The sequence below is a fragment of the Musa acuminata genome, chromosome BXJ2-3 (genome assembly GCF_036884655.1).
Source record: "Musa acuminata AAA Group cultivar baxijiao chromosome BXJ2-3, Cavendish_Baxijiao_AAA, whole genome shotgun sequence".
Taxonomy (NCBI): domain Eukaryota; kingdom Viridiplantae; phylum Streptophyta; class Magnoliopsida; order Zingiberales; family Musaceae; genus Musa; species Musa acuminata.
In genome coordinates this window covers 8,541,570-8,556,400 of record NC_088340.1, presented here as the reverse complement: position 1 = coordinate 8,556,400, position 14,831 = coordinate 8,541,570, and the positions used below count along the sequence as shown (strand labels likewise).

The 14,831-nt window shown below is 38.7% G+C and overlaps 2 protein-coding genes and 1 long non-coding RNA gene across 4 annotated transcripts; 2 read left to right on the top strand and 1 right to left on the bottom strand.

The window, feature by feature from the left end:
* Positions 1–798: 798 nt before the first annotated feature.
* On the bottom strand, positions 799–5,174 carry LOC135607226 (uncharacterized). The gene is made up of 4 exons (XM_065098876.1): positions 4,895–5,174; positions 2,523–2,604; positions 1,903–2,061; positions 799–1,498 (listed from the first exon to the last, which is right to left on the bottom strand). Exons 1-4 carry the CDS (start codon positions 5,114–5,116, stop codon positions 1,431–1,433), a joined length of 531 nt encoding a protein of 176 aa, XP_064954948.1. The 5' UTR covers positions 5,117–5,174; the 3' UTR covers positions 799–1,430.
* Positions 5,175–6,256: 1,082 nt separating this feature from the next.
* On the top strand, positions 6,257–6,899 carry LOC135606639 (uncharacterized). Its single transcript, XR_010484869.1, has 3 exons — positions 6,257–6,551; positions 6,626–6,731; positions 6,825–6,899. It is a non-coding gene; the product is annotated as an uncharacterized LOC135606639 (long non-coding RNA).
* A 1,965-nt stretch (positions 6,900–8,864) lies between these two features.
* On the top strand, positions 8,865–11,308 carry LOC135607225 (fasciclin-like arabinogalactan protein 7). 2 transcript variants are annotated; one of them, XM_065098874.1, is made up of 2 exons: positions 8,865–9,072; positions 10,201–11,308. In XM_065098874.1, exon 2 carries the CDS (start codon positions 10,246–10,248, stop codon positions 11,035–11,037), a length of 792 nt encoding a protein of 263 aa, XP_064954946.1. In that variant the 5' UTR covers positions 8,865–9,072; positions 10,201–10,245; the 3' UTR covers positions 11,038–11,308. The 2 variants fall into 2 exon arrangements, with proteins under 2 accessions (XP_064954946.1, XP_064954947.1); XM_065098875.1 differs by lacking the exon at positions 8,865–9,072 and adding an exon at positions 9,236–9,255.
* Positions 11,309–14,831: the final 3,523 nt, after the last annotated feature.

Here is a 14,831-nt window from a genome sequence, read left to right as displayed (position 1 = left end):
ACCAACCAGTAGACTCACTCACAAAATCTCTCGCCCGTAGAATATTTTAATTACATTGATCCAAGATTAACATCTTTGATGCAAACGGAGGCATGATAGAAAATCATGATATAGGTAAATATGGAATAATAATATTTTATTTCCTATATGTTCTGATCCTTAATTAATCTGTAATTTAATTCAGAATTTTTTTAAAAATAATTTATATAAATATACAATATCTTTCTTTTCATAATAAAATTTTCAATATAAACATATTTTACCTTTGTCAAGACGGACTCAGCACCGGTGTCTGGTCAGTCGGTAACGAGATCGTGTTTTAATAATGGTTAACAAAAGAGGAAATAGACATCTAATGTGATCTCACTAACATAAATGATTGAGGTAAGATTGGCTCAAGTGTTTTTTGCTTCGTGAATGTTTTGTGATGGAAATTAGGTATATTTTGAAGTATAAACTCCATTGTGTACTCCTCCCTAAAAATAATTTTGAACTGGGGTTCATCTAAATTCTTTTATCTATTATTTTCCTTGTACAAGAGAGGATGGATAAATTTTACAAGTCTTTTCACATGTAGATATGAAATTTATATATTTCTTAATCTTCCTGCTTAGGGGTAAAATCTTTAAGGGAGATTCCACTTTGTGAAACTCTCACATCTGCTAAAGTTCAGTCTTATCAAGCCAGCACAAATAAATACTATTTACACTACCAAACTATGAAAATGGCACCACTAAAACGAAAAAAGATATCATCTATTCTGTTTCTAGAAACCATTGCGGGAAGAAACAATTCAAATGCATGGAGAATTCATCGATGATAAGACTGATGACAAGATCAAGTTACATAAGAAGTCTATGCGAGTGGCAAATACATATAAGTTTAATGACAGACCTTTAGAGATTCATTGTCAAAGAAGAGACGCCCCATTACAAAGTGAAGGACTGCACATTTTACTGTATGCCTGACCTCTTTACTGGAGAACTGCATGCTTGATTTTATAGCCATAACATGTACACAACAGTTTCTAAAGGAGAGGGAGGTCCCTCTCGTAGTTGAAGACCAAAGGCAGGAGATTCCTTGTACATGCAGATGACTTGGTGGAACAGATACTCGCCATTGAAATTGGAAATCAAACAGAATTATGGATAAGAACTTCTCAGAAAAGTCTCCATCTTCAGCAGGCAAGAGAACATGAGGATTCGTGAGACAAATGTTATCCTTCAATCCCACAAATTGTACGAGGAATAAGATTCAGCACAAAAAGCGTACACAGGAAGCGGAGCACCACCATATAGCCTTGTCATATGTAGTACTGTGTACTGTCACCGTAGATTATATATTTGATATATAAAAGAACAATTAGCTCAAATACGCCTTTTTCCTGTGTATTTTTACAGGGAGAGAAATTTGTTCCAGCATCCAGAAGTTTAGCCACTGGATGTCGCTTGTAGATAGCTCAATACATGTTGCTGTCCGGTTAAGCACTCCACCAATCCTTAAAATTGCCAAAGAGAAATTTTTGTTTAAAATATGGTCTAAATAAGTTATAAATAGCATGTGCTCCACATGAAATACCATTTATTCAAACCAAGGAATAAAGTCTACACTTAAATATACACCAATTAGAAATATGATGAACCTGTCAATAACTCTAGTAGTAATTGTGCATGTTCCAACTAAACCTTAAAAAATAGAATTGATTTAATATTTAATTTACAAATGGTTGCAGTTTCTTTGGAATATTGGAGAACTTTTCCTAGTTTTCAAAGAGAAATCTAGAACTAATCACCATGACTGAAGTATTGAAGGATTCATCTGTAAGCCTATATGTTGCATCCTTTTTAATGTGGAACTTATGTGCATTTTGGAGTTAGTAATTAAAGGAAAGTAATATGTTACCATTTGTGAAATGGCGGCAGTCATGTTTTCCAACAGTCAGATGAGTCGACCAGTCTTCACTGAATTTGTTGGCCACCTCAACACCATCGTCATCAGAAAATCCAATAAACCAGCACCGACTTTTAGGTATCCTCTGCAGCTTTCTTTTTAGAACAACTCCTAAAGAAGAGGACAAAAGGCAAAGGCATATTGTTGAGAACCAAGAACATTTTATTTTTGTAAAATCAGTTTTATGGATGGTCAGGAGAAATCAACCACTCATAAAATGAGCACAATGAAGCAACTCTAGAAACTTGAGGAGTCGAGAGAAACTCAACTCCCAAGTAGCAAATTTATGACACCTATATTTGATGCTATGGCTGCTTAATTGTGGCATCAATTTCTGTAGTCCACAAAAATAAGAGAAATGGACAATAATAGCAAGGCAAAGCTAGATTTTCTGGAAGCCACTTGCTTTGCATACACACACAAATGCCAAAATAGAAATCTAATGATAACAAGTAGGCACTACAATGACTTTACAAAAAACAGTTATTGGATTATTACAATCTTGAATGGAAAAGAATGAATCCATGCAAGAAAGGATGTTACGTCCATAACATAACAAGGGATAGACCTACCAGGTATCTGTCTTTGAGATATGACAGAAAGTAACGCATAGAAGTTCTCAGGATCTTGAGGCTGAAAATCAAAGACGACCACCTGCAAGACAAATGAAATATGCATATCCTTTGTTAGAGGATACATGTGTCTAAAACTCCATAAATATAACTCTACACTTAGTGTGCCAGGCAATTTGTTATTTTCATGGCCCACATTAGGAAGTATAGAAAGCTTTTGCAACCTCCTAAATGAAGAGAAGTTTCGAAAGAAATTTTCAGTCCTACCCTAGTATCTTATTTTAGTTGTCAAGAAGTATAAAAACAACATGGGCATGTAAACATAAAAACCATGATTATATTATTGTTATACGAAAAACTTTAATATCAAAAATTGAAATCAAATAACTATATATTAGATTTACGATGTGTACCTTTTCGATGTTGCTCAGAAAGCCTTTATCTGATCTGTAGGTGCACCGTCGTCGGATCCAAAAAACTACAGTGATGTCGATTTACAGAAAAAGCTCGTTTCAATGTCTCATCTCTTCTTATTCTTTATAGGACTGCTATAAGCGATGGATTATGGACAAAGGAGAGATGAGAGGAAATCTATAATCTCTCAATAACTGGTTTATGTGACTAAGAAGAGATGAGAGAATATCTAAATAATGTCATGTATCTATGTACCCACATCGAGTCCCTAGGAGATCCTGTCTATTTATAGGTAAAAGTAGAGGATCTATGATAAGTAATTAAAAGAGCTCCTCCATCAAGGTCATCTCCTAAGGAATTATACCATAATTTGACTTTTTTTCTATTGACCGATAACCATAATAAGATTCTAATCATATTTATAATATATCTTACTTAACTAGATAAGGCTACATAATCCAACAAGGCAATGATAAAATGGCATACATAACCATAATAATCAATATATGGCTAGAAAAATAAAAAAAAACATTAATAATAGTGCTTCAACCACCAACCATTTATAAATTTATATTAAGAGGTAATTTGCTGTTGTAAGTTTTTTATGGCTTCATTAATGTGAATTGCACATAATCTCCTCTTCTAAGTTGAAGAGCGGATGCCTCTCGAAAAACCTACCATCATGATAATGATCGGTACGAGTTGATATGGGCAATACATACCAGTTTAATGAAATATCAGGAGCTGGACTACATATTGCTGATGGTATTCCTTGTATTAAAGTGGATCTTGGTGTAGTAGCCAACACAGATCAATATGGAAATTTGGTGTCGGTGGATATTGATCACTAAAGGTTGGTACAGGTCTATAAATTGCTTGAACTTAGCAAGTCCTAATTCTAGCTCGTCACTCAAATGGGACTTCTGATCTAATACATGTTTCATCCAACATCTAGTTTACCATGAGAATATGAGTAGAGGCCAGTATCAGGAATGTGTTAATAAATTAAAATGTTGACATTTGTGCTTATTGACCTCCTAGCTCCCACTTTATTCAAAGTGGCTTTAGGCTTATAGGTTGGGGTTTTATTGCTTATAATACTTAAAACATATTGTACTTGAAACAAATTAAGATATATATTGTAAGCATTTGGTTAATTCATTAAGTTATAATATATATATATATATATATATATATATAGAAATATTATATGAAATGTTACTATGTTCCTATATGATACATATGAGCATGGTATTTGTTATAGTGATAGTTTGTGCTACCAAGTTATACCAAATAGGATTAGGTTCTACATTAATTTTCGACATTCTGCAATTGTTATAGGAAATTTTCCACATGCAGCTATCATTGAGCTCTATTCATATCCAATACCTGATGCTATATATTTAAAAGCAATGAAGAACTCCAAAATTAACAAAACAGACATGTGGTTACTTGACTAGTTTTCTAAACAAAATAACAAATTGATGTTTCCCATCTTTTTTTTTTTCTTTTGATTTCAAGAGTGTTCCTGTCCAAGAATTGCCATCGATGTGTTTGATTTACTGTCAAGAACTTACTAATCCAGCAAATAACCCACACATGATCGCGGAGTTTATTGGGCTCTGTTCCTATGAGTTTGTAACGAATATTGACTCTGACATAGGCATCTGTTCATTGTCCGAAGACATATTTCTCCAACTGCCATAGCCTAGAGGCAAGCTTATGCCAATATCCAATAGGTCTCAGCCTTACATAATACTTGTCATTGACGACAACCCTCAAGCAATTACAAGGCAGAGCAAAAGCACCAAGAAGCAACAAGCTATCGAAGTAAAATTAGGGAAGACCAGCAGAATCAAATCAGAGAAGTAACGGGAACAAAGGGTTTATTCCGAAAGATGAGCATGGTATCGAATGAATAAGAGATGGAATCATGAATCAGAGCAAAAGGGAGAGACCTGCGACCGAGACGGAACTGGTCTGACGACGACCATGAAGTGCTGCAGGTCCCAAACCCCCAGCGAGTACGCCGCAGACATGAGCATCTGGGCAGGGCCTTTGGCGGCCCTCAGAGGCACAGCAGCCACATACACTGCAGCTCGCCCTCTCCCCTGTTCCTTCGGAGAAGGAAGCGATGCCGTGGGCAATCTCGCTGACGCAAAGAAGCTCGCGGAAGCCATTCACCCACGGGATTCATCGCATGTTATCGGAAGAGGCACTTATTGTGTGGGAAGTGGCGAAGGACACGAGAGTCAATTGCCGCAGTGAAATGACACACAGCTTCCCTTATAGCAGCACCGAATCACCAGTGGAAAATGTCAGGGGTGACGTGGACTCCCCATTTAGTACGAGCTCAAATCCATACGGTATGTAATATTTGGTTTATTAATTAATTTTCGATTTGCACAAAAATATATATATATATATATATATGAGTGATTTTAGGTACCTCATCTTTTTTTTTTCAAATAGTTCCTATAATTTAAAAAATATTTAAATTATCCATTAAAATTGTTTTCACCTGTGATAATATTTTGGTCCACCACAACAAAGATACTATAATATCTACTTAAAAACATTATAAATAAATTAAAATATATTAAAAATTATTTCATATATCATATTATGATTCAAATAGGTATTTGTAATAGTTTAGGAATAATTTCCCCCAAACAAAAATAAAAAAATAACTTATTACAATGTTTTGACAATCATAATAAAAATACTATAAAACTTATTAAAAATATTATAAGTGATTCAAATGAATTCCCAACCTTAGTCAAACCAACTACAAGCCTAAAAATATGATATCTTAATTATCTACAAAATTATAACAACTAAGGAGACACAATATGATCACTTATATTTTTTAAATAATATTTATAGTATTTTCAGTACCTCAATAAAAAAATAAAAATACTTTAATAGTTTAATGTTGGTAAAAAAACAGATGAAAAAAATTGTTGAGAAATTTTTTGTAAGAATATTTTGAGTATTTTTTGAAAGAAAAAAAAGTAAAAAAGGGTACTGGGCTAAAATATAATTATTTTCTTGAAAAATCACCCGAAATATGAGTATTTTGTAGTGAAATCGAACACCCAAAGTTGCTCTACAAGGGTTGTACACACAGTTGGCAGCCGATCCTTTGCTTGCTGCCACTGCATGGAGAATTGCTTCATAAAATATTATGCTTGGCTTCGGATTCTCACCATTGATTTCATTCTCTCAACGGAGATAAGCATGATATTAATTCAATTGTAGCTTCCATCTCCCATATAGAGAGCCACTTCATCCCCAATATCAGAAACAATGCTCGCCCACCCAAGCTTAAGCACTGCCGAGCTATGTTTAACTTCACATGCTAAAAGCTTCTTACCCTCTTTGCTGAAGAGGAACATGTCCTGCAGGAAGCCCAGTGAGTCTCCATTACTGCCTGCAAGTGCAGCCAAGTCGTCATCAGACGTGGGAGGGTACGATCCCCGGAACATCGAAAGAGCCATAAGACTACATTCAGCTATTACGAACAGAAGCTCCAAGAAATTCACGGAACTGATCGGTGATGAATGTCGATATTGTTTCGGTAGTCTTCCTCTCCATCCTTTGGCGCTATGTGAGGTAGAAACTTGACCGAACTCAGCGTTACCATGATATGTTATGTTTCATGAGGAAAACCTGTTGGATCACTGTAGAAAGCTCTTCAAATGCTGCACTCTTTCATGGTGCGGAACAGCATCATGTTGGTGATGAAGCCGACGGCGGGCTATGGAGTTGACATTGGCTTTAGATGGTTCTCAAGTATGCTTGCTCAAAACCTAAGTCCTGCGACACAAACCTTACCGATTCATAATTCTGATAGATTTGACGTGCAAGTGAATCCTGGGCTTTCAGATCTTGCGAAGGACAACTTACCCTTGAGCTTTGGTTGCACCATCTCTGCAGTTCAAGTGTACACGGGCATATTACTTCTAAGGTACTGATAGATGCATTAATGTCATTTGCTTAAGCATTGCTGTATACAACCAGTTTATGAGTTCTGAACTTGTTGCAGGAATGCTAAAAGCATCATCGACTACTCATTGGCCCAAATGCAACTTCCGCAGGTAAGTTCTACAACACATTAATCCTTTCTAATATCGAGGAAGAATCATCATTCGATGGTAGCTCACATTCTTCACTGTACCAGAAGTTGGAGGTAACTCTTCTGCACATCATTGACAAGCTTGTACCCAAGACTGTTCCTGAAGGGAAGGAAAGAGCAGTCCTACTGTATTCCTTGCTTAGTCTACTGACCATGGTCATTTCTGTCTTCATCTTAAATAACACAATGGTGTAACATGTCACTTACTACGTATGTACTAAAAGAACACAATGGTGTACGCAAGTTACTAGTTCACGAATGCAGCAAAACAAGCTCGGTGAGGTTGGTACATAGCTTCTTTATCTATGTGGGATGATGACTAATGATAGCAGGAAACACATCCATGATCATTGTTTCACTCGGTTTTACCAAACAAGTCTCAAACTTAAGTTTGTGGGGAGTAGGAAAAGGTTTCGACGGCTTATTTGGTGGCTTATGCCAATCAAAGGTCCCCCTGTCCATCGTCCATCAATCTTTAGAGTCGGTCACTTGCTCATCAAGAACAAGCTTAATTTCCGATACATCGTAATTCAATTCTTGATGATGAAGATGTCAACATGCGCGGTTTGCTCCCATTGTTGTCTCGGACGAGGAAACTGCGTTGATTTGTTGATGTGGATGTGTTACACTAAGAAACATATATCAAATGGCATTAACCAAAGCACAGGTAGTATTCACCATAATAACCAGCAGATATGTGGAGATGAGATTGGAAGGCCACAGATTAGGTAGTGAGTAGCCGGCTCACATGCGCGACATTTAATTAGTCATGGTAGGTGCTTTGCTGGCCATTTTAGGCTTTGCATTGGTATGATATAACAGATGAGATTGTATTATAAGAAGGGTTGGTTTCATAATGACAAATCCTCTTCGATCATTGAACACATTTTGTAATGATAATGAAACACGGTATGAATAGATGTTTGGTGTGGAAATTGGATGATCATCTTAATTAATGAGTGCATTTGAAGAATCAACGTATGAGATGATTAGACGTGAAATGTCACTCGAAGTTGTAATTTTACATGCAATAAAACAAAAAAAAAACATTAACGTGTTTTAAATCCACGTCAAATCTCTGGAAATGTAATCGGATCCGGATCCGGGTCTCAGCTCCAGATCCGAACCTGGGCAAAATCTCGCGAGATTATTGCGGCGAACGCCGCGCAAGCCGAGATGTTCTCCCGACCGACAAATAGTAGTCCACGCTCTCGCTTAACGTGCCTCGCTGGAACACGTTTACGCGAGGGGACCGACCCGATGGTGACCATCTTCCGCACAACCCTGACCGTGGAACACAATTAAAAACGGAAGACTTATCGTGATGCCAAGGACAAAATCTGCTGCGCCTACCAAACCTGCCGATCCTTGCCGCAGAGTAAAAGTAATGCCAATGCCGATTACGATCGTTTAGGTCAAAGGCATCCGTCGGGAATACCTCTCAAGGTGTACGTACTTATTTAGTCCACGGACGTGATACCACATGATCAGCTGCAAGATCCATAGCCGCTTCCACATTTAATTTACCATTCGAAAGCATTTCTAATTCAAAATCACATATAAGAAGTTTATGATCATCGTTATACCTATCCCACCGTCCATGAGACCAAATGTTTTCTCACGTTATGACAAACTTCCAAGAAGTAGCAGTGAGAACTATGATGCATCTCATGATAAATTTGGTGTCAGGACTTGGGGTAGAGTGCAAGGTGGACATTGTTTGAGGAAGAGGAAAAGGGGTATTAGTTGGAAGGTCAGTCTGGAAATCCTACCTGACATGGGTTGTCAAGTTTCTAAGGTGTAGCATCTCTCTCTCTCTCCTGTTGGTCTTTCATATCGCCTCCACCTTAGGCCCCTTCTGGTACAGTTACCTACTCACCTCACCACCACCTGCCACCCTTGGTTTCACTCCACTCCACTTTATATTAGACTGCCCTCACAGCCCCACCTCCATTGAGCTGGTGCTTCTCCTGGTCACCTTGCAGTTCCTCTGGTTTGGTCAGTTCTTCAAACCATCCTCCTCGCTGCATTTAGTTTCCTCATTATGGTTTTATATGTACCTGTTGTAAATATATGTGGCATTATCCTTTGGCAAAGGTGATCTCCACTTGCAGTGTGTTCTTTGAGATTCTTCCTGCCTTCTGTTGTGTTAGATCTTCCGCAGGGATTCCGTTGCTTCAGGTTACTAGAATTTCTTGATTCTCACTTGCAATATGTTTTATTGTCAAAACTCTTTTGGTCGATGGATTTGTCCCCTCTTTTTTTTTTTTTTTGGATGAAGTAAATCTAGGGTTGGAGCCTTTTAGATCTTGTTTGGGATCAATGTTGTCCCTCATTTTCCTGGTTTTCCTACCATGGGATTGGTAATGATGTAATAGTTTCGTATGAAGATTATGGTTTTAGATCCTGTTTCTTTCTTTGGTAAATCACCTCTAGATCTTTGTGTCTAATTGTCCATGATTTCCTTCTGATATGATTTCTCGTTAAATGGCTATAGATCTTTGTACCTACTAGTCTTTTTGCTTCTCCTAACATTATTATTATTATTATTATTATTATTATTTGGTTAAAGATTGAACACAATAGAAGAGATTGATGTTGCTTTCATGTACTTGGGGTTTAGGAAACAGACAGATGCATGTTTGTGCTTTCTCATTCAATTTGATGAAGCAGTCCATTCATATTAAGACATCAACATGCATCGCATTCGTTCACCTTGTGGGTTTATTTTTCTTCTCTGACTCCATATGTCATCTTGATATGCTCCCCCCTTGGGATGTGAATGATCTACAAAAATTGTGGTTCATTCCCTGCCGTTGATTTCCCAATTCGATGACTATTTTTCTGGATCTAAATTCCGAAAGGTTCAATCTTCCATGTGTTCCTCGAGCTTAACAATTTTCCACTGCAGAGACAGCTCTAGCAGTGTAGCCTTCTTGTCTGATGGTTATTTGATGATTCTCTATTGCATGGAACAAAATTCTTTCTGCTTGGTTAATATTTCAGACAAGAAATCCAAATGACAACTTTATTTTCATAAGAGATATTATTCAGTGATTTCGTATCAAACAATCAAAATGGGTTTTGTATGCATATGTTTGTTGATTCTGATCAGATTTCTTGCAGGGACTTGCAAAGTGATACTACAGGAAGAGGAGAGGATTTGGATAAATGGGGCTTACAGCAATCTTTTGTGCAAGCACTCTGCTAGCTCTGTTGATCTCTTCTTCTACGACTGCACAATCTCCTCCAGCCCCGTTTCTACCTCCATCTCCGGCACCTGCGCCTGCTCCTGCTCCTGCACCACATCTTGTGAACCTCACTGACCTACTTTCAGTTGCTGGCCCTTTTAGCACTTTCCTCAACTACCTACTGCAAACCAAAGTCATCGATACATTTCAGAACCAGGTTAACAGCAGCAAACAAGGTATCACCATCTTTGTGCCAAAAGATTCAGCTTTTGCAGCCCTCGAGAAGTCTGACCTCGGCAATCTTACCCAAAACCAACTGAGGACCCTGATGCTCTACCATGCCTTCCCTAAGTTCTACTCACTGTCTCAATTCAAGAACCTGAGCAATTCGAACCCGGTCAGTACATTCGCTGGCGGGCAGTATGCATTGAATGTCACCGACACGTCTGGGCTCATTCGTGTTGTTTCAAACTGGGCAACCTCGAAGATATCTAGCAGCGTCTGGTCAACAGCTCCAGTGGCACTTTATCAGATCGATAAGGTTTTGCTTCCATTAGCAATCTTCAGCACTGATCCGCCTCTAGCACCAGCTCCGGCACCGGCTCCAGAAACCAAGAAACCATCAGATCTGTCTCCAACCCAAAGCGGAATCGCTTCTGCTCCCAAATCTTCCGAGTCATCAACCACTAATGGTTCTTCATTCGGAACCAGCATCTGCCTATTCAACTACTTGGTTCTGGTTCTCTCTGGAGTTCTGATGCTTATTATGTGAGGGGCTCTGCTCTCTGGAGAATCCTTCAAACCACAGAATGCAGCACATTCACTGCCTTGGCTTTCTTTTGGTTCAATTCTGGTCATTCTTCATGGTGGAGTAGATGCGATGTTTGAATGGAATTTGCTACATGTGTTGTGCTATAGCTACTATCTGTCGATATAGTTCTTTCATTTAGTGATATGGAGGACATTGGGATGTTTTACTTCATTCTATGAGATAATATGCTTTAAACTTTGCCTGAAATAAGAGATGATGATGATGATGATGATGATGGCATGCTGAACAAGTTCCATGCCTTTTAAAGTTTGTCTGCCTTGCAGTCAGAGGATGTTATGGCACAAAATGTTATTAGTGTTAATCTTACTGTTGAGAGAAAGTTGAGATGTGCTATGGTGACCTTTTTTTTTTTATTTGGTGAATAATCAAAGCTTATGCAACACATTGAATTGCTTGTCATCATAGTGCCACCTTGAATTTGAGTAGCCATTAAGGACACACACCATGGTTCCAAAATGGGAACAATAGGTGGTGTATATTTGGAAGCAAGAGCATGTGAAACAAGAAAGAATGGAAGATTTTAGCCAGTCTTTGGACTGAGGACATGAATGATCCATGTGAAGTAGCTTTCTATTGTCAAGCCATCTAACCATGTGAAATGTTGTTCATTTGGTCATCTTCCCACATGCAAAGTGATCCTTTAGAACAGAACTTTGGGGCAACTGATGTATTAAATTCTTATCTTTTTTTCTATTTTCTGACTATTCTTAATTGTTGTTACTTTGCCTCTTGTTTTAAAGATAAAAGTAATTTACCATTGTTATTCTTTTATCATCGTATTGGGTTTGAGTCAAACAAATTAGAATTAATATACATTAGATTGGACACCGATACAACTCCACAGATTAAGCCTATTAATTTGTGGATCAATCAAAATATGACATTCTTTCGATACTTAGTAACATGAGACTCTCTCTTTAGTCCCCTCAATGCTTCCTATGTTATATATCATGAAAAGAAAAGTCAAGAACAACATGGTTCTTGAAAGGAATCATTAATTAATTGACATCTTGTGTCATCTCTGGATAATTAGTGCAAAGAGATATTAGACTATGCAACTATTGAGCTGGAAAGGGAGTGCAGTCGAAGGAGAAATAATGTGATAAAAGCTGGACAGCAAGTGGCCAATTGGAACAACATAGGCATGTCTTTTTCTGCAGATACTTGTGTTTATCTCTCCATTATAGAGGGATATGTTGCAGCCAAAGATTTGTTCTTGATCTTCCACAGAGGAGCTGCTCAGAAATATTAATCTGAGATGTTACTGTTCTTATTTCTTTTTTGTTTGTGCAGCTTCCACTGTAGAGAAGAACATGAAAACAAATGCTGGAATTAATGATTCTTTCACCAAAACACACATTCTCTCTCTCTCTCTCTCTCTCTCTCTCTCTCATAATTTCCCTGAGAGATAGAGCTCACTTATAAGAGCCTAAGCTATAGGGAAGAACTCTCGGATCAGCTTCTTGAGGACGACGCTGACGGATGCAAGCGAACGGGGCGGTGGCGGTGGGAGAACATTCTTGGGCCCCACATCCCTTCAAACCGGGCTTGAACCCGACCGCTGTTGTCGGGTTTGGATTCCCCAAATCTCCACCCGCGCTCTTCCACCTTCGAGACCCGTGCTTCGGAAGCAAAGCCAGCGGTCAAATCAATCGCCCATTTGACAATCCATTGGATCTTTGCATCATATATATACATATATATATATATATATATATATATATATGAGTAGATTTTGTCACATGGAACTAATTAATGCATGCATTCTACAAGAAACGGGGGGAAATAATTATCATGCAGGGAAGTAAGTAATGATAGTAAAATGATAATGATGTTTATCAGCTTGGACGGAGTAGAGGCCGACAAGAAACCGCATGAAGTGGAGAAAGGGGAAAAGGAAGTCAACAAAACCCTCGTCATCTTCTTGGCAACACCCTTCCTCCCTTTTCTTATTCCTCTCTCATATCCTCTTTCTTTAAGACCCCCATCATCTTCTCCTTGGTGTTTCTTTTATCTCCGAGTAGCACCACCACCCACCATCTACTTGCGCATCTTCCTTCTTCTTCTTCTCCTCTTTTGGCCCTCTCTCGCTCTCCGTTCTTTGCTGCCCCACAACAGCATGAAGGCTGAGGCGGCGGGTGCTGCTGTATCTTGCAGGAGACTTCCCCTTGCGATACTCTACCGGCTCTTGTTCTTGCTCACGGCATTCCACGAGCCATTTCGGAAACTTTCTTCGGGTCTCAGCCACAGAAGTAGGTCAAAAAAACATGGGTTTTAGATGATGAACTCATTGGCGATCGATGGCATACACGGGATAGTCAGGCAATTAATTTTTTCCCCCTTAGCTTCTACTACAGCTTCTTGTCTTTTCTTGTTCTAAAGGATAATCCGATATCTAAAGTCATAATGCCGCCTTTATGAAGAATTAGATGTCGATGGAAGTAAATTCGACTGGTTTCCCTTGTATCTCCTCCCTGTTACTTCAGTTCCTTATGTACTCGTTGTGGTGCAAGTTGGCTTCTATATGTTGATCATTCCGTAACATTTTGAATCACAGACAACTTCATAAGCATGCTGTTTTATTTTCGCCATCAACGCCAAGTGTCACAGGAAACAATGCAACAATTCATGCTCATTCCAATCACTCATAATGCAGCCCTGTTCTTTTAATTTGGGATATGATGAGCACCACGGCACACCCAAAATGCAACAAGAAGAATTTATTGGATCTCATTCTCAATACAAACAAGGCTCATTTGCCAACTAGCAATCAAACTAAACAATGATCATCAACCAGGGAGCGTATGTTTTGTATGGCTGTGTTCCTGAGCTGGGGTTTGACTTTGGGAGGCTGCCAAGGGGTGGGACTATTCGATGCTTTCAGCAATGGTGTTCGCAGGGTTTGAAAGCGAGAGGCGAGTTTTCTAAGTCTCTGAGAGTGTGGTGGTGTGTGCACTACAACTACGTATGCTGTGTAATTTAATACAGTGTCTGGTAGCGTGTGCGGGGAGCTATTCTTCTGTTCCATATTTCAATCAAAGCCATGCATTGCGCCCGAGAGCGGGTTTGGACTCTTTTGACTGTGCGTGGGGGAGCCTTTATAAGTGCTCTCTTCATAAAATTTGTGTGTTATTCATTGTATCAAATGCGTTGCAGACATGGAATTTTGGATCCCCGACAGCTTTTATCGGATCGGGTAAATCTTGGACCCGACTCTGCCCAACTCCTCATTTCAGGTGATGCGGCTGCACAGCCTGACACCCATTTACTAGCTAGCTGTTGCACGAATCTCAAGGAAGTTAATCCATCGTATATATGGTTCATTCGAGGATCAACGGAACATGATTTTGAGAGAGTGGATTTCGTCTTATTGCTGGTGTTCTCCACCCAACGGATACGCTTATGGGATTAGCAACATCCAAGCAATGAATCCACCATCTAATGAGGTGGTCAAGCTCATAAATCTAGCACTATTTCAGATCAATCGATATTAATGCATTAGATCAATAATGGCGAGATCCAATGTGCTGTCATCCTTATTCAATATCGAAATTAATGCGTGGTTAAAATAACTTGCAAGTACTTCTTACCAAGCATGCGACGATCAGAGAGAGGGAAATTACATGGTGGATGGCCCAACGAGTGGGTTCCTTATGAGCCCCCCAAACACCGATTAGGGTTCCTCCGCTAACATGAAGGGGTGTAGAGTTGCTTTTCTCTAATAAGAAACCTGC